Genomic DNA, 25,517 nt, shown 5'->3' with positions numbered 1-25,517 from the left:
AAATTAAATTAGCAGCTGTAGGACTTTAAAGAGATCTAATAAGGTTGTTAGGGAAGAGCAAAGAGTATTACATACCATATTTTTAATAAAATGCAAGTGTAATTTTTTTTAATTTTAAAAAAGTCAGGGCCCAGTGTTTGAATATCTAAGAGGCTCTTAGTATTCACATAATCCTAGCAAGAGTAACTTAATCCAGGCTTTAGTTATTTAGAAAAATGAGATACTGAATATTTTGCCCAGATGCCAATATCTTGTATGTCCTATGCAATTTTTTTTCCTCGACTTATTTTTATCCCTTTAAACTAAAAATTTCAAGATACAATATAGTACAAAGCTTTAAGAGATCTAATGTTAAATATATGAAATGAACTCATATCCAAGTTGAACTGTACTTGTATTATATCATAATATACTGTTTGCTACATTCAGTTTTTTATGACTGCTTTATTAGAATCTGGACAAACCTATTTACTGCCAATCATTATAAATCTCGGCCAGCGTTGTTTTCATGTCCATAGTACTGAAGTCATTTAAACATGCTATTTATAAAGCTGTCATCTTCATTTGTATACAGTTTGACTATGCCAAATAAAGAACAATTATTAAAACTTAATAAATTTTTGAAAAAAGGAAGTTCCAATAACCAAAATAATGTCTGTTCTGAGCCCTGTAACACACAAAGCCTCAGGAATATTAATGAGTGTGATCAGTGAGTATTTAAGTGATACCTTGATATTTCACTTTGTAGTAGTTTAACTCCCTTTAGAGGGCAAAGGTGACTTCAGTATACAAATCTGAAAGAAATGCCTTTTTTTTTGGGTAAGACTATTAGTGAAAAAAGTCTAATATTCTGTCTGATAAGAATTTGTATAGAAAATAGCTATAAAAGATAAATAAGAAATGTATAAAATGATGCCACCTGAACTTCTTCGGTAGAAGATTGCACAAATTCATGATCTGAGCCAATTAAGACATCGAAATATAAAAGAGGTAACACCAGTCTGAGGTAAACACTAAAAGTTTAAAACTCCCAAGTACTTGAAAAACGTTTAGTTACCTGCTGACATTGATACACATATACTTATGCTAACTTCCTCTGTAAAAAAGAGATTTGTTGTAGTTAGATACAAAATATGTAAACATAGTGTGCACTGATTAGTAAGTAAAAATAAAAACAATGAAGCTCAAAATTAAGTCAGCCCTTTTAAAAAGTATATATACAAATCACAAGAAGAAAGCCCCACTGTCTTTGGATCAGCTAAGGATTTCATTAGAAGAGGCATCAGCTTCTTCATTGGGATGTTGGCTACCAGACAGGAGTTCTGGAGGCAAGAGTTTAGAATGTCCATTCTCAGTAACTCGCTGGGTATAAAACAAGATATAAGCTTGGGCCTTGCATACTTCATCCATAGTGCACATGCTTAGCTTGGAATCATTGCAGTGTACCCAGAACCCTAGAGTGAAGCACAGAAATACATCTTAATGTTTACAAAGGAACTTTAGAAGTTTCTAGTATAAATGAAAACACGGATTTAAAGACAGTTTTAGTGAGAGCTAAGCTTTTTTCAAAGGGAAAATAATAGTCTAGCCAATTTATTTCTTTAAATTAGAAATACAGCTTGCGCAGTATGTTACTCTGGAATTATCTACCTTTATCCTAGAAGTAATTTGAAGTTACAGAATCTGACCGATTGGTTCACTTGACACTAGCTTTAATTCCTGGGATAATCTTACCAGTTCATGCTTTGCTGGTAATTATACTGTAAAGCAAATAGTGTACAACTCATGGTAGTGTTAAATTAATTGCCTTCATGGGTTATTTGGGGCCTTTTGTCCATACCTCTTTTTTCTAAGGTTCATGGAGGCAGTAAGTAAAAGTTTTATATGTTAGAACTTGAACTCAAAGTTTGTTCCAAATATCTGTGATCTGCCAGTTCGTTAGATGCTTTGTTCTTTAACGAAAGTAACTGAATTAAACCAGTTAAAACAGAGGATCTACTCTTGGAAGTGTGCCTTTAGCACTCTCTGACCTTTAATTACTGAGACCATCCTTACTATTTTATCCCTTCAGCTCTTATAAGTCAAAACTACCACAATCCTGCATAAAATATCCCATTTTCTGCACAAAACCCCCTGTTTTTTATGAACAACACTGCAGAAGCATTCTTCTTGAAAGAAAACAGAGGTCAAGTGGCTTTGCTTAAGATTACTTAGTGGTCAGTTTAGAAACCCTGAAAGCCTGAACTCTGGCTTCCAAAAGTCTAACCCAAGATAAAATACTTTTTCTCGTCTCTACCTCCTTCGGAATTGTAACAGTAGGCAGTGTAGTGTCCTGAGCCAAATCCTTTCCCGTGGTGCATTACTACAGCAGATAAATCATAGATAAAACATTCTGGTCTGAGGGATTTCAGGGATTCCCTGCAGCAATAGGGCTCCATGTTTAAGATTTCTTCAAAGCCAACATGAACACCAATCTTCTCTCGGTTATTATGTCCTGACCACCTACGAACAAATCAGGGTAAAATTATCAACAAAATCAAGGGAAAATAACCATGTACTAGGTCCAAACTCATAATAATAGAAGGCCTCAGCGTAGAGTACAATCATATATAATAAATAGTGTAAATAGAAAATCCTTTCAATGCTAAAGTTGGCTATAAATAGAGGAATGTAGGCTTATTTACCGAACAGGTACAGTCAGGTTGTAAAATAAATTATTTGGCTTCTGTAGTTAGATGACAGTATAGGAAGAAAATTAACTTTCAGAAAAATATGGCACTATGGCATTTTCCCCCTTTGAAGAGAGAAATTCAACACACCAAAGGGTTTTTAATTCTTACTGTCTTGTCCATACTTTGAGGAGGATGTTCCAGAACCTAGAGTTTGTTCCTGGGAGACATAACCTGGACCTTTCTTGGCCAGGGGTGGAGAAAAAACAAAACAGGGCACCTCTAATTCCTCAGAACATTTCAGAGCTCTTCATACTAAAAAGAAACTGTGACCCTTCCCTGTGTGTAAATCAGTATAACACCTGTTAGTGACAAAACTCAATGTCCCTGTACTGTCAGTTTCTCAATCTGTTGGTCATGCTTCCCAATACGGGGTCTATGCATGTAAAGCAATGTTTTCATCTTGTGCATAGTATGAATTGGTGCTACAGGAGAAAAATAATGTAATATATGTTAATTCTTTCAAGAGATTATAATCCAACTTGGGGTGGTATGGTGCAGAGACAAAAGAGAGACATGAAAATATAGTATTAAAGTATTGGGGCTTCCCTGGTGGCGCAGGGGTTAAGAATCTGCCTGCTAATGCAGGGGACACGGGTTTGAGCCCTGATCAGGGCAGATCCCACATGCTGCAGAGCAACTAAGCCCATGTGCCACACTGAGCCTGTGCTCTAGAGCCCGCAAACCACAACTACTGAGCCCACGTGCCACAACTACTGAAGCCCACACACCTAGAGCCCGTGCTCCACAACAAGAGAAGCCACCACAATGAGAAGCCCGCGCACTGCAATGAAGAGTAGTCCCCTCTCGCCACAACTAGAGAAAGCCTGTGCGCAGCAACAAAGACCCAATGCAGCCAAAAATAAATAAATTTTTTTAAAAAGTGTTAAAACATGAGGTTAAGACAGCAGGAGGTAGAGAAGGGAGAGGGGCATATAGACAGGTTTTATGAAGGAAAAAAATGTGAAAATGCTTATTAGTATGATGTAAAATGTGGTATGGAACTAAAGGTGAGACTTGCAGATTATGTCATCTGCTGGACTAGAAGCCATATCCCAATCTTTCCCTATTAAATATATAAAAAAATCCTGTATCCAGTGTACCTTTAATCTTAGTAAAGATGGAAGACCAAGCATGGAAAATAACGGGACTTGCTTAACCTAAGTTCCTGTCATTCTCACTTTATCTCCCTTTTATTTTACCATAAAAGTCAAACCTTAAATTATTTAATTATGCTAAAAAGTTATCTAATTAGAAAATATTCATTTCTGCCATTTGCAGCAATATGGCTGGACCTAGAGATCATCATACTAAGTGAAGTCAGAGAAAGACGAATATCATATGACATCACTTAAATGTGGAATCTAAAATGACACAAATGAACTTATTTACAAAACAGAAACAGACTCACAGACTTTGAAAACAAATTTATTGTTACCAAAGGGGAAAGATACGGGGGAGGGAGAAATTAGGAGGTTGGGATTAACCTATACACACCACTATATATAAAATAGATAATCAACAAGGACCTACTATATAGCACAGGGAACTCTACTCAATACTCTGTAATAACCTATGTGGGAAAAGAATCTGAAAAACAATAGGTATATGTATATGTATAACTGAATCACTTTGCTGTACACCTAAAACTAGCACAACATTGTAAATCAACTATACTCCAATATAAAATAAAAATTAAAGAAAAAAATATTCATTTCTATCAATAGGTGGGTACCCATTATTTTCTGCTGATAAAAATACAGTAAAATGATAAAGAAAAAGATAACAGTATATCCAAAATTCATAATGGTTTACTTCTGAGAGGGAGCAGGAATAGGACTAGGAGGCACACACATCGGAGCTTCTAAGGTATTAGAAATGTTGTTTCTTATGCTTCTTAAAAGCTCTTGGGCGCCCCTCCCCAATCCCATTCTCCCTTTTATCTTATATACCCTATGTATTGTATACACTGGCAAATACAATAGTACTTTTTGAATAGATGAAGAGAAAGGAAAGAGATAAATGTGGTGGTAATGCTGCATAAAAATGGTCTCTGAATCAGAAATATGGCATGAAGCGTCAAAAATGTTTTGGGCAGAAGATGGAAGGGGGTCAAATAGGTTTAAATTAAGGTGAGCTTTAAATGGCAGATTAAAGAGTCAATTATGAAGAACAGGAGGTTCTTCAACAATTTATAGTAGCCAATTAAGTACCAATTTAAGTACCATAAATTTAAGTCCTTTCAATGCTGTCTTTATGGAATCTTATATGTTCTCACCTCTCCATGCTACCTGGCCCTGAACAATATTCACCTCCTAACAATCTTCCTGTTTTCATTCCACTTGATTTTACACACCATGGCAGGTCTCACCAGACTTTTCACTAAACTTTTGTTATATACCCTTTCCTTCCTTCATACCTTTGTTCAGGTTGCTCTCAGGCTAAAGTCCTCCTCCTGTATACACCCCATTCATTCACTTAATATTTTGGGGCATCTACTATGTACTCAGTTCTAGGCTTTGGAATATAGGAATGAAAAAGACAAGATCCATGTCATTACTGAGTTTCTGTTTGTGGGGAGAGAAATAATAAACTATTGCAGATAGTGGTTTTTGCCATGAAGCAAAAATAGGGTAGGTAACGTGACACTGAAGGTTGGGTGGTGCTACTTTTAAATAGGATGGTCAGGGAAGTCCTCTAAAGAGATGAAATATGAACTGAGATTTAAATTATACAAAGTCCTCTATGCCATTAGAGAGACTTTGGGAATGTTTAGATTTTGCCTAACTCCCTCCTCCAAGGCGCTGATAAATCATTTTGTATATAGTTTGTGATACTTGGTATTTCTACTTCACCATTATTTCTGTGCATGCCTGATTATAATCTTGTTGAGAAAAGAATCCAACCTTATATTCCCCAAAGAATATGAAACAACATCTGGCATTAAAAAACACTCACATGGTATCTGCTGACTGTACTTTTAACAGCTTAAATAAATAACTTTAGTCAATTATTTCCATTAACAGTGATTATCTCTGGGAAGTGGGACAGAGAAAGAGGTACTTTTAGTTTGGGCTTTTACAGTACCTTCTGTAATGTTTGAATTTTTTTTAACATGTATTCCTTTAATTTAAAAAAGAAAGAAACCGGCAACAACTAATATGTACAAGAAACATGATCTCAATAGTTTTCAAATCATAGCACATAAAGTAACTTCTCATTTTTTAAGAGAAAAATAAACTCTCAAGTTAACATGGTTATTACAAGGTATGAATCCATATGCTTTGATTAACCAACAGATTTGCCAACTAATTTATCTAAATACATTTCTGAAAACTAAAGCTTTTTGTTTTTGTTTTTAACTGCTTGGAACTGAACTGCTATACCATTGTTCAAATATTTTCCAAGCATGAAGCAGTTGGGTCAAATACTCTCAAGTTATAGATTTAAATTAAAAAAATTTTATGCCTAAAATATGCTGAATACTCTCAAATCAAATACTCTCAAGTTATAGATTTAAATCTTAAACATTTTTTTTAAATCTTAAAATTTTTATACCTAAAATATGCTGAAGATCAAACACTATAAGCAGGGACTTACAAGGAGAATGATACTAGCAGACCGAAATGCGAGGGGTCTGCTGATCAGCAGTACATTCTGCAAGGGAAGATAATCAAGGAGAGTTACTGAACATGGTGTCTGTGATTAGGGCTAGAGACAATGACAGAATTTTTTTCCCTTAAAAAAAAAAAAAAAGTAGATAAGTCATCTAGCCAAGTATTAAAATTTATTCTACTACTAACCTGAATCGTTTGAGATGTAGTCTGAGAACCTGAGGTAGGTGGCAAATCATAAGCTGTTTGTGGGCTTCTGTGAGTACAACTGGTTTTGAGGAAAACTTTCTATGCTTTGCTGTGATATTAAAGACAGAATGAGATGCAAATTTAAGGATACAAGGAAAAGCTGAGTAAACTCAAAATAATTCAGACATGCATTATCAATTAAACATCTACTGCATTACAGGCATTTTACTGTGTTAGAGATAAAGGCATGGCCTTGCCCTCAAGACACTTAGAATCATGTAAACACACAAAACTTATGAGCTAGTCAAGGTATACAGACATGTAAACAAATAAGCACATTGACTCTTGAACAATAAAGGCTTGGATTACACGGGTCCACTTACATGCAGATTATTATTTTTTTCAATACATGTACAGTCGGCCCTCTGCAGGTTTCGCATGCACAGATTCAACCATGGATCGAAATTTACATCCGCAGTTGGTTGAATCCGCTGATGCGAAATCTGCAGATACAGATGACCTACTATGGAATTTGAGCATCGGTAGATTTTGGTATAAAAGTGGGCGCTCCTGGAACCAATCCCCCATATATACTGTACATGATTTAATATAATCCTGAAAATAAGGCAACAGAATGATACTGTGCTATAACATTTTTAAATGGATTTGGCCATGCCAGCTAACAGGAAAAGTTAAAACTCTCCCTAAACATACTTTAATATACTCTGAGTCTAATTAAAACGTTTCATGGTCAGTTCATTTCTTGAGGCTAATCAGGATCCCGGGGGCATGGGATCTTCCTTCCAAGAACACCCATCCCTGCTTCCTGGGGATCCACCCCAGCACTGCCCAAGAAAGCAAGCCTTTACTAGCTCAGCATCTGAGGTCTCCCTCAGTATCTTGCTATTTTAGTACCAAATCTTAAACAAGTGGAAATGAGGATTCTTTTTGTTTACCCCCCTGCTTCTCTAGAGGTCCACCTATGGACCTTGTCCTGGCTGGGCCATTGGCTACCAAAATTCGCTCTTGATGTCCAGGAGCTATTCTTCAACTTGTACAACAACTGCGACTCCAGCCGTAGCAGCAGCTGCTTCTCATGTAGGAAGTAGAATCAGTCCACCATGAGGCTGTCCTCTAACCCATCTCCTCTTGCTACCAGAAGCCTTTCCTCCAGGTCTATGCCCCTGAGATCCAGGTATCGGGCTGCTGCTGAATGTCAAAGACCTACCTTTGGATTGTCATCCAGAAATATATGGTCCAAGTGTAGCTACATAAATGATGTTAACTCCTTGAATTATAATTTTAAACATTCACCATTATGTATTAAATTAAAGCAGCTCTTTTAGGCCCTTATTTGGTGGACCGAGGAGACACACACAAACATGTTATAAAGCCATATTCTGCATTTATTCATATCTTTCTACTCCCAGATTTGGTGATAGAAGCATCTAGGACCATTCACATTTATGTCCAAGAAAAAAAATACTTCACTATACAAATTTGATAAAGGTTTATTTTCTTTTAACCTTATAAATCTTAGGCTCCTATAAATTAACAGATTTTATATTAGGCAGCACACAGAAAACAATGTTAGTATAAGTTGTTCTAGAATACTATCAACTGATGTGCCATTTTTTCAATGCTGGAACAGCCAATGTTTCTTTTATATTACCTTAGAAGTTTAGTATCTAAAGCCCTAGAATCATTTTTTCAGACATGGAGCTTAAGGAGAATATCTGCAAATATAAAGTATAAACACTAAAATGCCATGTACACATCGACAGAGATAAAGAAACTGGATAAAGACACAGAAGATCCGATGTGGTTTTGTATACCGTTGCCCGGAGGATGATGCTTCTTTAATTGAAATGGCTATTTCATCCCCCAGTGCTGGGTTCCTACGCTCGCCTCTATCAGAGAGCTTATCATAGTAGATCTTAATTGTCTGTTTCCTCCATTAGGTATGTGAGCATCTTGAAAGTGTCTTACGTCTATCCACAGCAACTAGAACAATTACTAATATAGAAGAGACAGTCAGTAGATGGTTTTTGAATAAATTTTTGTCTTTATGAAGCCAAAGTCCATAGCAGCAGTCCAGCTATATGTCTTATTTCCTATTATATAAGTATGCAGACACACACACACACACACACACACACACACACACACACATACATTATATATATATCAGTGTTTTGATATGTAGCAAAAAGACTCATAAAGCAAACATTTCACTCAGTACTAAATAACATGGTTACCTTTTACTATTCCCCTTTGCTACTTTATTCTGCCCTCACATATTAAATTTAAATTTTATTTTATGAATTCTTTCTATAATTTACTATAGGATCAAAACATTTTTAATGTCATCAATAAGGGAAAACAAACACATAGTTCACAAATGCCAATTAAAAAGTAGAACTATCCAGCCAAGTTTCTTTTGATAAACTAACAGTTTATTTCTATACCTGCTACTAAAGGAATTTATTCCAGCTTCCTTCATTTGTGTTTCTCTTTGCTAACCTTAGAAAAGCAAAGAGAATATACAGCTTCTACTTACAATTGCACTGGTCACATATGTAGACTTTTCCTTCTAAAGCTTCGGTTTCTGTGAATTTGGCCAACATTTCAGTAACCAGACATGGCTGGGAAGCAATATCTTTTCCACTGCATTGGTATCTTTCTGGAAATTCCAGTGACAAGTCCCAGAAAGGTTCTATGGTGTTTGATTTGTTGTCACATGCAAGACATGTAACCTGCAAATAAAAATATTAGTTTCTCAGATTACAATCCTTCTGTCAAAATATTTATTCCTTTCACTAGAAGTCACTGCCAGTAAATTAGCTCTTCTTCTGAAGATGCACTATCAGAATTCTGAATAATCTGTTTTATATTATTTTCAGAGAATAATTTTTTTCTTCCGTAAATCCATCATGCATTGATGGGCTTTAACTACTAGGCATTCGAAAAGCTCCAAGGGCATTAGTCAAGTCTGAATCTAGTAGAAAACCAAACCATGGACTCAGTTATATACCCATTGTGTGTATATATATGTGTGTGTGTATGTGCGTCTATACATATATAATATATATGATATATATTTATATAAATTTAATGTGTTTAGATTATTAGACTTGAGGTTCTTTGCCCCTTTTCCTTCCTCATCTTTCACTGATTGATTTTCTCTCCCCAAATCCCTATAACCTCTTAACCATGATACAAGTAAAATACTACTAGTATATTTTTATATACAGATTTTAAAATATAGTATATTTTTATATATGGTATATTTAGTATATACTTTGAAGCCTTACCAACTGATAATTTCAAAGGATAGTACATATAACATAAATATACATATAATATAAATATTATACATATAAATACTCCCACTTAAAGCAAACATCACTACATTAAAATCCTCATCAAAATATAGGAACCATACAGAATATGAGGCCTTTCTAACAACTTATGTAGGAAACAGAGTAACTGGAAAAGGAAAGAATAATAATTTCAGTAAAGCATTCAGCAGGATTTAATGCCAACAAACACTGCCCATAACTGAAGACAGACTCTGTAGATCTAAAAATCCACACATGATACGAAATATCACTAAACTCTTTCATAAAAGCTATATTCCTGGAACAAACAAAAAAATAAAGAGGCCAATTTTAATGTAGATTTTAGATTTAACACAATGACACAAAGAAAATAATACTCCTGGTGTTTAGTTTGGGAACTCACTAGGACCATAGTCTGACCTTTTGAGAACAGTTTCTTGAATTTGGTGTGGGGGTGGGGCAGGGCGGGGCATTCCAACCTCTGAATCTCCTGAGATGACCAGTTTCCTAAGTGTTTATTACACATTGAAACGAAGAAAGCAAAATGCTAGCACAACAATTTTTATTAATTTCAAAATTCATCCATAAAGGAAAAAACAAGCACATAACCACTCTTGCACTATTCAAAATATAAAATGGCAACTTTCTGGAAAGAAATTTGCAGCCAAGTATCAAAAGTCCTAATCTTTGACAAAGTAATTCTACTTCTAGGACTCTGTCCTAAGGAAATCATTAGAAAAACCATATTAATTGATCATGACATTATAATGATGTCTGGAAACAGTTTACAAGTCAACAATATGGAAATGATTAAATAAATTATGGTATATATATATGATGGACACTGAAATGTTGTGAAAAAAATGATCAAATATTTTGATGACTATGAAAAATCCTTACATTATTAAATGAAAAAGTGAAAAAAAGCAGGTAAATTCAACATGACCATACAATTAGTGGGAAAAATATGTATAAATATTCAGAAGAAAAAAAAACCTAGATGGAAATATACCAAAATATTAATAGTTTTATGTGTGGGTTATGTGGAGTTATAGTACTAAGGGATGATTTTTCTTCTGCATAGATTTACTATACCATATAGATTTTCTATACGGTATATATTATTTTCTTTATAATTGTGTATTTTAACTTTTGCATAAAAAGTTAAAAATGGCAGAGAAAGATAGTGGAAAAATAAAATTGCATGCAACACAAGAAGCACAACTCTTATCTGCTAATTGACACAATGTAGAATCTATACATTTCTGAAATATGAAGGGAAATAAACTTCATAGATATTCCCTAAGAAATACTTTTGAAATATTTAAACTACATTCCAGAAAAGTATGCTATAAAAACAAAAGGTGGTATCATTACCATGAAAGTTGAACTGAGGAACAGAAGCATGTGTATAGGGGCCTAATTGCCTCAGTTAAAAAATAAAACTTTTTTTTTAACATCTTTATTGGAGTATAATTGCTTTACAATGGTGTGTTAGTTTCTGCTTTATAACAAAGTGAATCAGCTATACATATACATATATCCCCATATCTCATCCCTCTTGCAAATAAACTTTTTAATAGATCTTTATTGGAGTATAATTACTTCACAATACTGTGTTAGTTTCTGTTGCACAACAAAGCGAATCAGCCATATGCCTATTGACTTACTTCACTCTGTATGACAGACTCTAGGTCCATCCACTTCACTACAAATAACTCAATTTTGAATAAACTTTTTTTAAAGCTCTATGCTCTGGAAAAGTAGAGAGCCGATGTCTAGTAATAGTCTACCAACAAGTCCACTCATTCTAGAGAATCATCAATTAGATGGAAGATTCTGGTTCTGTGACTTTCACAAGGGAAATTTTTGCAGGTGTAATTAAAATAAAGGAAAACCATTTAGGATCTTTCTAGATGAAATCACATTTATTTACCTTAAAATTTTGCTACCTACTTGTTAAAGTTTTCAAACCTTGCCCCCTTTGGTTCTATAGGAAATCCTCCAGGGCTACTCCTTGGTCCCTGAAATTTCTCAAGTGTACACCAAATCCATTCCCAGTACAAAAGTATCTTCAGGGCTTCCCTGGTGGCGCAGTGGTTGAGAGTCCACCTGCCGATGCAGGGGACACGGGTTCGTGCCCTGGTCCAGGAAGATCCCACATGCCGCGGAGCGGCTGGGCCCGTGAGCCATGGCCACTGAGCCTGCACGTACGGGGCCTGTGCTCCGCAACGGGAGAGACCACAACAGTGAGAGGCCTGCGCATCGCAAAAAAAGTATCTTCAAATCTGTTCCTTGTGGGATTAAACTCTTCTCAATCCCTCAGAGAACGAATGCAATATCATTAACCTAAGAAGCTGTTTCCTGATTCCCTCTCCCCATCAAAAAGCTTTAATACCATGGATGTAAAACTACTTCCAATGATTCATGAAGGAAGCAATTATAAGAGTGAGCTGACTTCTTCATACATTGTAAAAGTGACCAATTTTGACCTGACAACAGTACTAGTGCTCGATATACTCGATATACAGAGAATATACATTTTTTAGGCTTCACTTTATGAATTCCCCAAGATGAAAATAAGATTTTAAAAGATCCATACCTGACTAAGAAGTTGTCCATGAAAGATGTTATTTACAACATTCAGAACCTGCTTGATAAGTTTCCTTTGAGAAGTGGGGATAAGAGCTGGTAACCTGGTACCAGTTGTCTCTAGTTCATGTTGTATTTTATCCAAAAGCTCACAAAGAAATTCCTGAGCATCTTGTTGGGCATAACCACGAAAAGCAGGAATTAGTCTCCATACTGAGTGTAGCATAGCAAATGGTGAGACCAAGGCCCACTTTCCAGACCACATGACTTGGAACAAAGTATGCAATTCATGACAGAGAGAAATGTATTGTGAACTTGGCTCCCTTGGCTGAATAAGTTCCATCTTTCTACTCTTTGATGCTCCACCGCTTAGTCCTGATGATAAACTTGGATGTCTGGAGCGAACAGAGCATGTTTCTTTTTCTTGGCATTCATTCATTTGATATACTGTATCTGTGATTGGAGGATGCTTATAAGATGATCTTGTTTTATCACGAGCTGTCACAGCTAGCCATTGGTTCAGATCAAGTTTTAAAAAACATTGTCGAAAAATAAGTAAATGACTTAACACTTGAAGAACAGAATTCATATAGCAAGTATTTCCCAAATTTCTCAATCCTGTTACACCAGGAGTTACTATTGGTCTTCGTTTAACAGAGGAGTCACTGGCTTCTTTCAGTCTTACATCTTCTGAGGTAGATACTACTTTATCCTTTGCTGGTGATGCTGAGGCTTGCAGTGGTACTTGAACAGGAACTATTTCTACTGTGGTGGACTCAGCTAGACCTTGCAAACGTAAACTCTTTCTTGGAGGCATACTTTCCAATTCTGCTTTAACTTGATACTCTAATTCTTGCCGTCTTTTCTTCACTTCTCTTTTTGCTATTTTTTCCTGAAATTGTTCTTGCCGCCTTCTTCCAGTGGGTGACTGTTCAAACCAAGTTCGAAAGATTTTACCCATTAGTATCCTTCTCCTGTGCCACAGAGCAGTATACATTTGATCTTCATTTTGAAGCAGAGATTGGGTGCCATCATGTAAGAAATAAGAATCATCACTTGTACCCATAGACCGTAAAACCCTTCCACTACGAGTGGTGCAGTGATAATTTTGACTTTTGATTGCACTTAATGTACTTCGTAGTAACTTCAGGTCTCCAATTGCATTATCATTAAGAACATAATCATCACAAAGGTAACAAAAAACATACATCTCGTTCACCTCCAATGCAACAGGATGACTGCTTTCTTGAAAGTGCCTGAGTGCATGTTCTTCAATATATCTTCCACAGGCCACATGGGAACAGCTAAGGCAAGCCCAAATAGACTCAGTTGTATTGCAGTCCACACAATGCCATTTCTGAGGGTTGAGGATGGAATGGTCTTGAGCAAGCCGCAACTGCCCAATGTGTTTGCACTTATCCATTGTTAGCATTTATTTAGTCTAGCTGAGAAACACATAATCCAAACAAGTCTCTGTTCATAACATTTGAAGCATCTGAAAACTAAGCAGAACAATGTCAATTTTTAATAAAAGAAAAACAAAAAGCCAATATTTTTCTTTTTCACAAGGTATTTTTTCCAGGAATTATTTTATTTTTCCAGGAATAATTTAATAAAATTGCTCTCTCTGCTCCCAGTACTTGGGCTGCCTGTCATAATATCATAGGCAGTTCTCACTTTTCATTTACTCTAGACTTCACTAATCTTTCATCCACCTTGCTCTGAAAGCACACACACATCACCTAACTTTCTCTGATGGTTCCTTTTAAAAACTTTGTTTTTAATTTTATGCCACTATCTACTGGTAAAGAATGGGTAGCAATCCCTTTTCACATCCCCTTTTATCCAATAGTCTGAAGGCAGTTTACAAAAATATTCATTTTCTTAAAAATTGGGACTGGCAAGACCCAAATACATCTCATTAGTGTCTATATTCTGAGAGCCCTAAGTGGAGTTACTAAAATATAATCATAGTTAAAAGCATGGGTTTTGAAGTAGAAGAACTTAGGTTTGAAGCTACCTCTGCCACATACTGTTTATATGTCTGATTTGATCAAATATTCTAACTTCTCTAAACTTCATCTGTAAAACAGGGAAAATCATACCACCTTCCCAGAATTGTTAAAGGACTGAGATAACAAAATATCTGGCACATAGTATGCTCAGATATTTTGTGAGATATATAAATGCTCAGTAAACAATAAGTATCTACACATAGCTATAGTGAACAACTCAATATTACATTCTATTTATTTAAATAATACTAAATAAAAATACTAAATATTCTAATTAACTACCATTTAAAATTTGGCTTTCCAGTAGTAAATCAATAATGACCTTTAATTCATGGCTCTGTAACGATAGACTCTGATTTGATAGACTTGACAGTTTGCCTTAAGGAAAGAGAAAAGCATTCTCCCATTCTGTCTTTGTATTTGAATAGACTCTCAGGAATGTGCAAGGATGTATAAGCAAATTAAGAAAAAAGAGGAAAAATACGGAGTGGCAATATAATGAACTTCTACATTCTGGCAGGCTAAGCATTATCTGAAATTAGAAGCTTATTTCAAAAAACAAACCCACAGGGCTTCCCTGGTGGCACAGTGGTTGAGAGTCCGCCTGCCGGTGCGGGGGACACAGGTTCGTGCCCCGGTCCGGGAGGATCCCACATGCCGCGGAGCGGCTGGGCCCATGAGCCATGGCCGCTGAGCCTGCGCGTCCGGAGCTTGTGCGCTCCGCAACGGGAGAGGCCACAACAGTGAGAGGCCCGCATACCGTAAAAAAACAAAAACAAAAAACCCCACACACCAAAGAAACTTAACATAACAAAACAAATGTGATTCTGACCCAGAAACTTGTTCCTTTATCAGTTAAAGAAACACATCTGCTACCTGAACCTAAAAAGAGTGAAACGAAATCTAGTTAAAAAGTAGGGAATCACAAAACATTTTCTTCATTGATTTAACATAAATTGAACACAAATTTTAGGTTGCAGCTGAGGACCTAGATACAGAGCACTCACAACATTGTGTGTAGCATGATCAATGCTTTACATTTTTTAGGACAGCAAGACAATATGAATATCAATGTTGCTTGCAGATGCTGCCCAAGGCCCTAAGAAAACTGCAAAGGTAAAGTTGATTTTTGGTTTTTCCCACCTCTTTTTTGTAAAATCTCCTAGCAATCAGAGATACTCCTGCCCACCACCAATTTCTTAACTCTTAAATACAGGGTTTGCTGAATAAAGATTTAAGACTGCCAGCCCCAGCCCTCACAACTGCACACACTTCACTTCTCTTCCCTCAAAATTTCCTGAGGCCCAAAATCTGGTCAAATATAGTATTTTATTAGAACTAGCATTCAACAATAGCTGCTAATGGCAAAAGGAAGACATCAGTGATTAATATGCTCCATTACCCTAAATCCTTCCAGGTACTGAGGTTAATAATCTTGGAATCATACTTGTCTCCTTTCTTTCTCTCTCCCCACATCAATCCTTTAGGAAGAATGTTTGGCTCTACCTTCAAAATATATCTAGAATCTGATTACTTATTATCTCTACTGCCACCACCCTGGACCAAGCCACAATCAAGTGGATTACTGCAATTAGGCTCCTAAATGGTCTACCAGCTTTGATCCTTGCTGCCACCAAAAGTTTACTGTCCACACAGCAGCAGCACACTCTGCCTTTAGACCCAGACAATGAGGGCCCAGACCTGACACGTTAGAGGGCCCCTGTCTGGCCCTCATTATGTGGAGTCAGCAGAGTCAAGGGATGTGGCCATCTGGAACAAGCATACATCCCAAACTCCCCTTTTAAACTGCTACTTGGGACCTGGAGAATTCCCTGCCCCAGTCATCCTCAAATCCTGCTTCCAGGGCATACCAGCAATAAGAAGCCACTGAAGAAGTCTATAAAGGAGAATGACACAATCAGATATGTAGGTTACAGAGGGATGTGAACGGCAGATCTAGAGGAGGGATGAGTAATTAAAGGAGACTCTACTGCTCCAGATATTACAAGGAAATTAAAGCTGTAGCAAAGACAGGAGTAGAGGTAGATTAGTGCTGACCAAACACTGGTTGAAAGAACTGACTCAATATGGAGATTAAGTGAAGAATCTAGGGTTCTCTTTTATCTACTTTTACTTAAAAAGGATCATATAAAGAACACAGAGATAATTTAGTTAAACATTTGTTTCTGGCAAGGCATAGACAATAATTATTAGTTCAACTTCTCGTAGAGATGAAGTGGGAAATGCTGTTTATTTATACTCAAGGGAAATTATTTCATTCTAAAATTTTAAAGAGGTGGTATGAGTTGACACCTTGCAGAACATTTAGAAAATAAGGCTCAAAAGAAAAAAAACCTAGAAAGAATATATATACACACACACACACACACACATATATGTATGTGTATATGTATATATACACATATATATTCATTCATTTTTGGGTTATCTCGGGGTACTAGGACTACAAATTATTTTATTAATCCATATTTTTAAATTCCCCAAAATAAGTTTTAAATAGGAAAGATAGTGCTAGATTATAGACTAGTCTCTTTACTTCCTTCTTCTCTATATCCCGCAAATACATTCCCTTAGTTATAAGGAATTTTCCTATTTCGTTACAGTTGTTACTAAAAAATCTATTTAGATGATGGCAAGGCCCCTGACCTTCAACAGGAAGTGGCCTATAATCAAATAGCATAATTCCATTTGATGCAAAATTGTAAAAAGGGTGAAATGTTGATCAGATGCCATCTCTCTGAGAGGCAATATAGCAGGGAAGAGGTCTCACAGCAAAACAGACCTAAGGAATCCAAATGCCTGAGTCTACCACTCGGCTGCATTTATTACGTGACATAGACAATTATTTATGTTCCACATACCTCAGTTTTCTTATCTGTAAAATAACAGTAGTAATAACATCAATAGGGTTGATGAGGGAATTAGGGAAATTTATATTTGTAAAGCACTTACAACAATTCCTGGCACTTAATAATATGGCCCTTAGTACATCTTACCTGCCAATAATAATAATAATAGTATTACTACTACTACTACTATTAATATTAATATTATAAATGCTAGCTTCTCTCTAGTTTTATCACTTTTAGCCAGGGGTTCTTCTCAGGCAAATGTGTACTAAGGCAAACTTAGGTACTAACTGATAATTAAGATGTTAGCTGAGGACTAAGGTCAGACCTCTCCCAGGGGTATTTGCATTTTAAAAGGCGATCTTTCAGATAAAATCTTTTTAAAAATCCAAAGAAGTGAAACCAGAATGGTGGAATGACAGATCATGAGATTAATATTTTAGAGTAGGGGGCCCACTTGCTCAGTCTATTTATGAAAGAAACCAGTAGGGGGTGGATGACCAAGCAAAGGGCAGGGAAGAATGAAGGAGCTAGAGAGCCAGGCTGCTGCCACCAGAGACCTCCAGTTTGCTCTGCTGCCTGGAGCCACAGCTCAGAGACAGTTACTAGAGTACCCAAAGGGGCCTGGTCACACAAAGATCTAAAAGCCTGGCCACAGCTCGGAGACAGTTACTAGAGTACCCCAAAGGGGCCTGGTCACACAAAGATCTAAAAGTCTGGCCACAGCTCGGAGACAGTTACTAGAGTACCCAAAGGGGCCTGGTCACACAAAGATCTAAAAGCCTGGCCACAGCTCAGAGACAGTTACTAGAGTACCCCAAAGGGGCCTCGTCACACAAAGATCTACAAGCTTGGAAGAGAAGAAAGGGGGATGGGAGTATTTCCTGACACTTCCTATTTTCCTCTACTGGGTTCAGAGCACTTCTTTTCATTTGCTAATCCACTGCTGAGAAGCTATATATTAGCTCTGTTTGGCTCCAGCAGATAGGATAAGTGATTTGGGGCAGTATATTCATTTTATAGAGAGTTAACAAAATATTTTTGTACCCCCCCCCATGTAGATTCTGGTAAAATATTACCTGTATCTCTATATAATAGCAATATACAAATAGTCAAGATGTTTTGAATGAAATCTATATATAAAGATTAAAATTACCTATATCATTTTCTCATATTTTTAAAAAGTTTCACACTTTAAATTTCACTTAACAGCTATGAAATGGCTTTTTTTTAAACCAGATAAGCTATCTTTATTTTAAGTACAGATGGATTTATAAATATTCTGAAAGCTTCACTTTGTCATTCTTCACTGCTTAAAGACAATAAAAATTTTAATTTGTTCAAAGAAAACCATTCAAGCTACTCAAACTTTTCATGCCATATAAATGAGCAAGCATCTTTATTTTTACAATTCCCTTCAGCAAATCTCTAAAGTTTACAAAATAATTGTATTTGACTTGTTGAAACCTAATTATTTTACAGAGTTAGCATACCATTAAAGCAATTATAAAATAGAAAGCTAAAATGACTAGAAGAGAAATAAAACGTAAGATCTTATTAGATATGGTATTTATAGTCAAAGGTTTATATCCACACAAACATCAAATAAGATTACAGGTAAAATATTTAACTTGTTACGGTTCGACAGCACAAAACTGCTTATACTTACCACACAGTGAGGACTCTGTAGAATCTATTTTAATGGCTCTTCAAACCTCTTCTTGTAATGAACCCTTTCTACCAGCAGAGGTTCAATGGTCAGATGTAGATAGCCATCTACCAAGTCTTTATCTTCAGACCTAGCCCTTCTGAACCAGTGCCAGGCACACTTCAACTCAGCTTACCTATACATCTTGCCTTCACAGAATTAACTTTTCCAATATTCTCTTATTAAAGATACTGTATTATCATTCAAGTACCCAGGCTACAAATCTTACACTTTTTTTTTGATTCCTCCCTCCCATCTTTTCCATGCGAACATTCAATTTGTCATATATAGTAGGGTTATCATTCCCCAAGTCTTGATTCCTTTCCATTTCCAGAACTATCATTCTCATTATGGACACATCATTCTGAAGCACAGCAGTAACCTCCAAACTCGTCTCTCATCATCCGGACTCTCGCTTTCCTTCATAGTACTATCTTGCCAAATTAATCTTCAAGTTTGCTTTGAGCCTTTAATGCTTGTAATTAAAATCCTCTGTTCCTCATAGTCAAGTAAAGCAGCGGATTTCTAACTTCGACTAAGACTCCTTTAGAAACTTTACATCAGGTTCCAGTAAATGTGTGTATACATGTAACACACATACCTGGAGCAAAAGTTTCACAAACAATCCTTATAAAAATAATGTATTCTGATATTTCCTATTCTATTTCATTTAAAAAGAAAATGCTGGTCACAAATCACTAAACGGCAGTTTTTCAAATACTGCAATAAAAAAATACTTTACATTTGACAGTCGGGCTTTCAAAATTCTCCAGATTCCAGCCTATCTTCTTCGTCTCATCTTATTACCCCTCTGTCATGAGCACTCCAGACAAAAGGAATAATCTCCAGTTCATTTCCTGAACTCATCTTCCTCATCCCCTCACTTCCACCTTTAAAAAATTTTATCTATCCCCCAAGGCCCAACTCCTTCATAAAGTATTTCTAGTTAAGAAAATCTTCTTCTCTCCTAACTTCCTAAAAGGCTTGAATTGTGCCAAATGTGAATCCTTGGGTTTATCTGTGTGCACATCCTTACCCTGCCAACTACCTGCTGGGTAGGTTCCCTATGGTAAGGGAGGGACTACTCAAGCATCTTTTATCTCCTTAATAAGAAAAGGTAAGGGCTTTATGAAGATCCTCTAGGTTCTATAGCCATACTGTTTCAGGCTACCACATGCTTGGCACAGTCAACTAGTATTAACTGCAGGCCCACTTCAGTTTTCTTTGTGTCTTTTAAATCAGTGGTTAAGAATAGAAAGTCATTGATCACCAGTGACCAAAACTGTCCCCTCCTCTTAACCAAGTGGCCATTTTGCCCAGCTAAGGCAGTTTCCTGATAGTTTGTGATGTCATTATCCTACTTCCTCTGTTCTTAACCGAAGCCTACCATGTGTCTTGTCCCATCCTACGTGCTTCCAGATGCCCAAAATAGATCTTACACAAAAGCAGACTGAGAAATACTTCCCCAACCCTAATTGGGGTATTTTAAATTTTGGTATGACATGTAGTGACCCTTTAAATAAATATTTGTGCTCCAAATATAAGTATTACTAAAAGCTATAAGAATCACTGAAAAATTAGAAGGGTAACTAATTTTTTACTTCGAAAATGAACATTCCACTATAAACTTTTAGTTATCTTTAACATAATGATCTTTCTCAGGTGACCACTCACTTTCCACCTCAGTTTCTTTAGAAGACACTTAGAAAGAAAGCATAGAAACTACAAGAGGTTAGGTACCACAGATCAGTTATATGAAAGTAATTTAGATTTTCTAATCAGTGCAATTAGTAGCATAGTTTTCAGATTTTTCTCATTAAAAATGTTTTTATGGAAGTCTGGAAGTTACCATGAAAAAGAAACACAAAAATAGCCAAACTAAATTATTATTTTAAAAAGTGACATAAAATGAGGGAAATGGCTAATACACATTTCTAGAAAGAGTATTTTAAAATCTGAATAGTCACTAATATAACATCATCATGCTCTATTAAGAATCTTTCATAGTTTATACTTAGTCAAATAATCATATAAGATTTACATTTTATATAATGCCTAGTGTGTCTTATAGGCACAGTTTTTACAACTATCAAAGGATTGTTTAAAACTCTTATAAGACCACATGATAAATTCAAACTCCTGAACATGGCATGTAAGAGTTTTCAAATTGTGGCACAATATGTACTTTTCTACTTTTATCTATGACCAGCCATTTCCCACACATCTTTTGTTAAAATGTTTTTATATATCAGTGACCACATGGTGAATAAGTTCAATTTTTTAAACATTTCATAACTGGGATATGAACTCTTGTTTCATAGGAAATGGGTATGCACATTTTATATAAATACTTATATAAATTATATACTTATTGAAGAAAAAAACATGTACCGCTGGGCATAAAGTAGAATATTTAAATAAAATTGTCACAGTAACCATCTTTAACTCATTAAAGAAAATTCTCCCGCGACTTCCCAAGAGGGATGGCATATGTTGAATCTTTATTTAACAAAGATAATTTTTGTAACAAAACTTATTTTTCTTTTAACAATACCGAATAACCTAAACAGAAGCTATTAAAAGTAGGAAGATTTGTTATTTTCCATGATAAAAGATAAGAGGAAATGGCAATTTCAATAGGAAGTAGGCCTTAGGAATTACCTACCACCACAATCCTTACATGCATTTGGATAAGAATGAAAATAACTATCCACAGTAATTAGGGCAAACCTTACCCACTCCTTATAAGCAGTTTTCAATTTTCTATTTATTTCACGGAACCACCATAGTACCCTGTTCTCTTAAGAGATGTTTATAAAATGCCAAGGGTCAAGCATAGTGCCTGGTACATATAAAGGGATTCAATATTTTTGAATGAACAAATTATTGAATGAATAAACACAATGGGCTCTCAAACTCCCTCTGCTCCGTCTTAGGTATGCTATTATGCCTATTATGTGTTTTGGCACCTCTCCTTGTCAATCATGATGTATTTCCTTTCCTTTATCCTTAGAAAGGCTCTGGTTATTCTTTCTTCCTCTAGAGATCTAGAATCTATAATTACCCGGATCTTGCTTGAAACTCATTAAACAATAAAGGATACTCTTTCCCTGGGCCTTCTTCAAGTCTTAGCATGCCACTCCTGAGGCACAGAGATTGTATCTAGTTGACCATCTAAGGAAAAGCAAGTTCTGCTGCCAGATTATTTGATTTCCTCACCCACCACCACTTACAAGTATTTCATTCACAGGCAATTTTGTTCCAAAATATTTATCATTACATCAACACACTGCAGCTAACTTCATAACAACAGGGGAAACATTCATAAAAAGATTGACCATTCTACCATGGGTCTAGTAAATTGAGCTCAAATACTTTGTGGGAAATGGCCAGACTGTTATTCTAGTACATATATGACTTGGCCTAACAAGTATATTCTTGCACTATAAATTAGTTTTCTATGGCATGTAAAACTCCATTTAAAATGAATTTCTTATAATAAAGTGTTTATGATGTCTGAAAGTGCTATGAAAAATCAATTGTACTTCTTATAGTAATCTTTGTCAGAAGCCAGTATTGGTAGAATCCTTTTATATTTTAGTTACTTATCACCTGTTTGGGCCGGGCCTAATGGCAAAACTGTCCCCATTACTGAATTCAGGAAATGATTGGGCATACATTTCCTATCTTGATTAGACTCCTAAGACCATGCTCTCAGCCTCTCTCTAATCTCCCTCAACTAGACAACTCCATTAGAATCTGGCAATGTTCCTTCTGGCTAACATTGCCAGGAGGGAGAAAAACTTCAAAGCATGTTTTTTTCTGCTACCAAGATGCCAAAATGTTGCCTTTCCCTGTACTTCTGTATGATCCAAAAGCCCAACTGAGCGAACATTTACAGAGGTTTTTCCTCCATGTTAAGCAGTAAGTCAGGTGCTAGGGTTACAAATAAAATACAATCAGACTCTGCCTTCAAACAATCCGACAAGCAGAAAATCCTCTTATGTACTATCAATGCTATAACACTCAGTAAGATTCAAGTGTGTAGAGGAAAAGTTTGGTAGAGGTATATATGATACCTTCTTTCTTTCTTTTTGGAGTGCAAGAAAAAAAATATGTGAAAAAGGGGGGTAAAGACAATTGGGTAGAAACAATATACTTCAAACATTTAACCCAAATCTTCAACGGATTTCCCATTTTAAATATTCCAAAAAGTTTATCATTGTATATTACACTAAACGTGGATTCACCACTTAAATTTTTTAAGCTTAAAAAAAATGTGGGACATTAATGTTTTCAACGAAAAATAAGACTTATGCACAATCAAACCAGTCAAAACACTTCAACTTTCTACCATGTACATGTATTGAACTCTCTGTTCAATATCAGAATGTGTCTAAATTTCAATATGAATAGTCTACAATGATAAATACTGGAATGAAAAATCTGCTACCCATTGCAAAATTAATGGCTAGGACACAAAAAGCTAGAGAAATGGCAGTTCGGGGGAGAGAGGCTAAATGAGACAAAATGTATTAAATCTCTTTCAAATGGCCTGAGACACTAAATTAAGGTTAAAAAGATTAGGGTTCCAAGAATACAAAGTGTTCATCTCTTTCAAGACAACTAAGTACTGAATCTCACTGTGATTATGAAATATTCTATAAACATGTGCTTAACTTATGCTTGGCTTTCCTAATTTGATCACAGTGAACAGCCAATTCTTTTTCCTTGTTTATACCTAAAGCTGGTTTTAAAGACAACTCAAAATGGAATTCCAGGCCCAACATTACCACCCCCCTACTTTTACCCCACAGGCAGCTACTTAACAGATAATAAGGAATTCAAGTGCAGGGCCTGAAAGTCGTATTTCTATGCTAATTTCACAACCCCGTTACTCGCAGGATCTGACAAGGCTTAAAAATGGGGAGCGGGGGTTTGAGGATAAAGCGGCTCTCTCAAGGCTTGCTTATTTTTTAACTTCCAAAATTAAAACTGCAAGAAATTATCCAGTTACCAGTAGAATTTACAACAGCTCAAACTTGAAGTCGAAACAATTACCATGTTTCACTTTCTTTTTTATTGCGGGGGTGGGGGAGAGGACGAGTCCTACTATTTCGTAAACTTGAGCAGTCATTTTCTTCTCCCTATGCTGACACATTTCTTTATGCCCCCCAAATAAGTTTAGCCTATTAGCATTCCTTCCCCGAAGGCCAGCGGGAATGGTTTAGAAAGCTGGTATTCAAAAATCCCAAGTGTCTCTAAGTGGCAGCAGGTGCTGGCAGTGCCGGGAGCCGATCAATGGAGGGAAGGCAAGACATTCCTTCTACATGGAGGACTAGAACCGCCCTTCCAAAGCATCCCAGGGGCGCTTCGAGCATCACTTGGCGGCACTCAGAGCCAGGAGGATGCGGTTTTATCTCGACAGTGTCAGCTCTACAGAGCGCCCCAGCCCGCATCAGATACGCGATCAGATTCGCGATTACATCTCCTCCAAGCTCCGGCACGCGGGTCGGGGCACAACTCCCCCTCTGCATCCCCTCAAGTCCCCCAATTTTGCCCCTTCTCCCAACTCGTCCCCCGCCCCCAGCCGAGCGCAGGGTGGTTACGTGGTGCCCCTGGCCACAGGGGACGCCGCTCCTGGCAGCATCTCTGCGGACTCATGAGGTGCCGGCACCGGCCAGGGCATCGCTCGACCCATCTTAACTTCCCAGAGGCGCCAATTCTAAATTCGCCGGACCCGCCGCCGCTGCCGCCACCTCCTCCTCCACGCGCCCCTAGGCTCGCTCCCCTCAGTCCGTCGGCAGCCCCCTCTTCCTCCCTCAGGACCCCTGCGCCCTGCGCGGCGGGAAAACGCCGCTAAGTGCCTCCCGGCCCTGGGGGCTCCCGTCGCATCTCTGCTCCAGCAGGGAGCCTCGCTCCGCCAACCGCCGCAGCCGCGCGCGCCTCTCACGCACACTCACCAGCCCGAGCCGGAGCGGCCATCTTAGCGCTCGTCTCCCGCGCCCCACTTCCCTGCTCCCCGGTGCCGCGGCTACAGCAGCGGCGGCGGCGGCGGCGGCGGCCCGGTCGGGCGGCTACGTCAGCGGTGACGCCGCGGCTGACCCCGCCTCCCTCCCCTCCCAAGCCTTCGGAGGGCCCAAGGGGGCGGGCCGCGCTGCGTGGCGACTGCGGACCCGTGGGTTGCCGGCCTGAGGGGGAAACCCGCGCCCGGGCTCCGACTGGGCGTCCGGGGATGGATGTCCCCCGGCGCCGCCTGTGGCTCTGCGCGGGCAGTAGAAGCTCCTCCGGGGCGGGCTTCGCACCTGTCGTAGCCGTCGGGGCCTGGGAGGGGGCATCCAGTGTTTCCTCCCAGCCAGTGAGATGCACAATATCCCCTGGGCGTCCTTACTCCTTCATAGAATTTCTGCCACTCAGCGCCGAATTGGTTGACAGAAACGCGCGCCAATGTCGTTGTCG

At 37.5% G+C, this 25,517-nt stretch overlaps 1 protein-coding gene across 1 annotated transcript; it reads right to left on the bottom strand.

The window, feature by feature from the left end:
• Positions 1–991: 991 nt before the first annotated feature.
• USP44 (ubiquitin specific peptidase 44) lies at positions 992–25,061 on the bottom strand. Its single transcript, XM_065887794.1, has 6 exons — positions 25,022–25,061; positions 12,476–13,967; positions 9,093–9,288; positions 6,533–6,641; positions 2,297–2,502; positions 992–1,454 (listed from the first exon to the last, which is right to left on the bottom strand). The coding sequence occupies exons 2-6, from the start codon at positions 13,895–13,897 to the stop codon at positions 1,255–1,257; spliced, it is 2,133 nt and encodes a 710-aa protein (XP_065743866.1). The 5' UTR covers positions 13,898–13,967; positions 25,022–25,061; the 3' UTR covers positions 992–1,254.
• Between the last annotated feature and the right edge of the window lie 456 nt (positions 25,062–25,517).

This window comes from Phocoena phocoena, chromosome 11 (genome assembly GCF_963924675.1).
Source record: "Phocoena phocoena chromosome 11, mPhoPho1.1, whole genome shotgun sequence".
Taxonomy (NCBI): Eukaryota; Metazoa; Chordata; class Mammalia; order Artiodactyla; family Phocoenidae; genus Phocoena; species Phocoena phocoena.
This window is presented reverse-complemented; position numbering and strand designations above follow the sequence as displayed.

What these genes read in the sequence shown, in the direction of transcription:
- USP44 (XM_065887794.1), bottom strand. Translation starts at nt 13,897, where the DNA reads ATGCTAACAATGGATAAGTGCAAACACATTGGGCAGTTGCGGCTTGCT. An exon ending in CATATGTGACCAGTGCAATT is followed by an intron (nt 6,642 to 9,092) that starts GTAAGTAGAAGC and finishes TTAATATCACAG; the next exon opens with CAAAGCATAGAAAGTTTTCC. An exon ending in CTACATCTCAAACGATTCAG is followed by an intron (nt 2,503 to 6,532) that starts GTTAGTAGTAGA and finishes ATTTGTTCGTAG; the next exon opens with GTGGTCAGGACATAATAACC.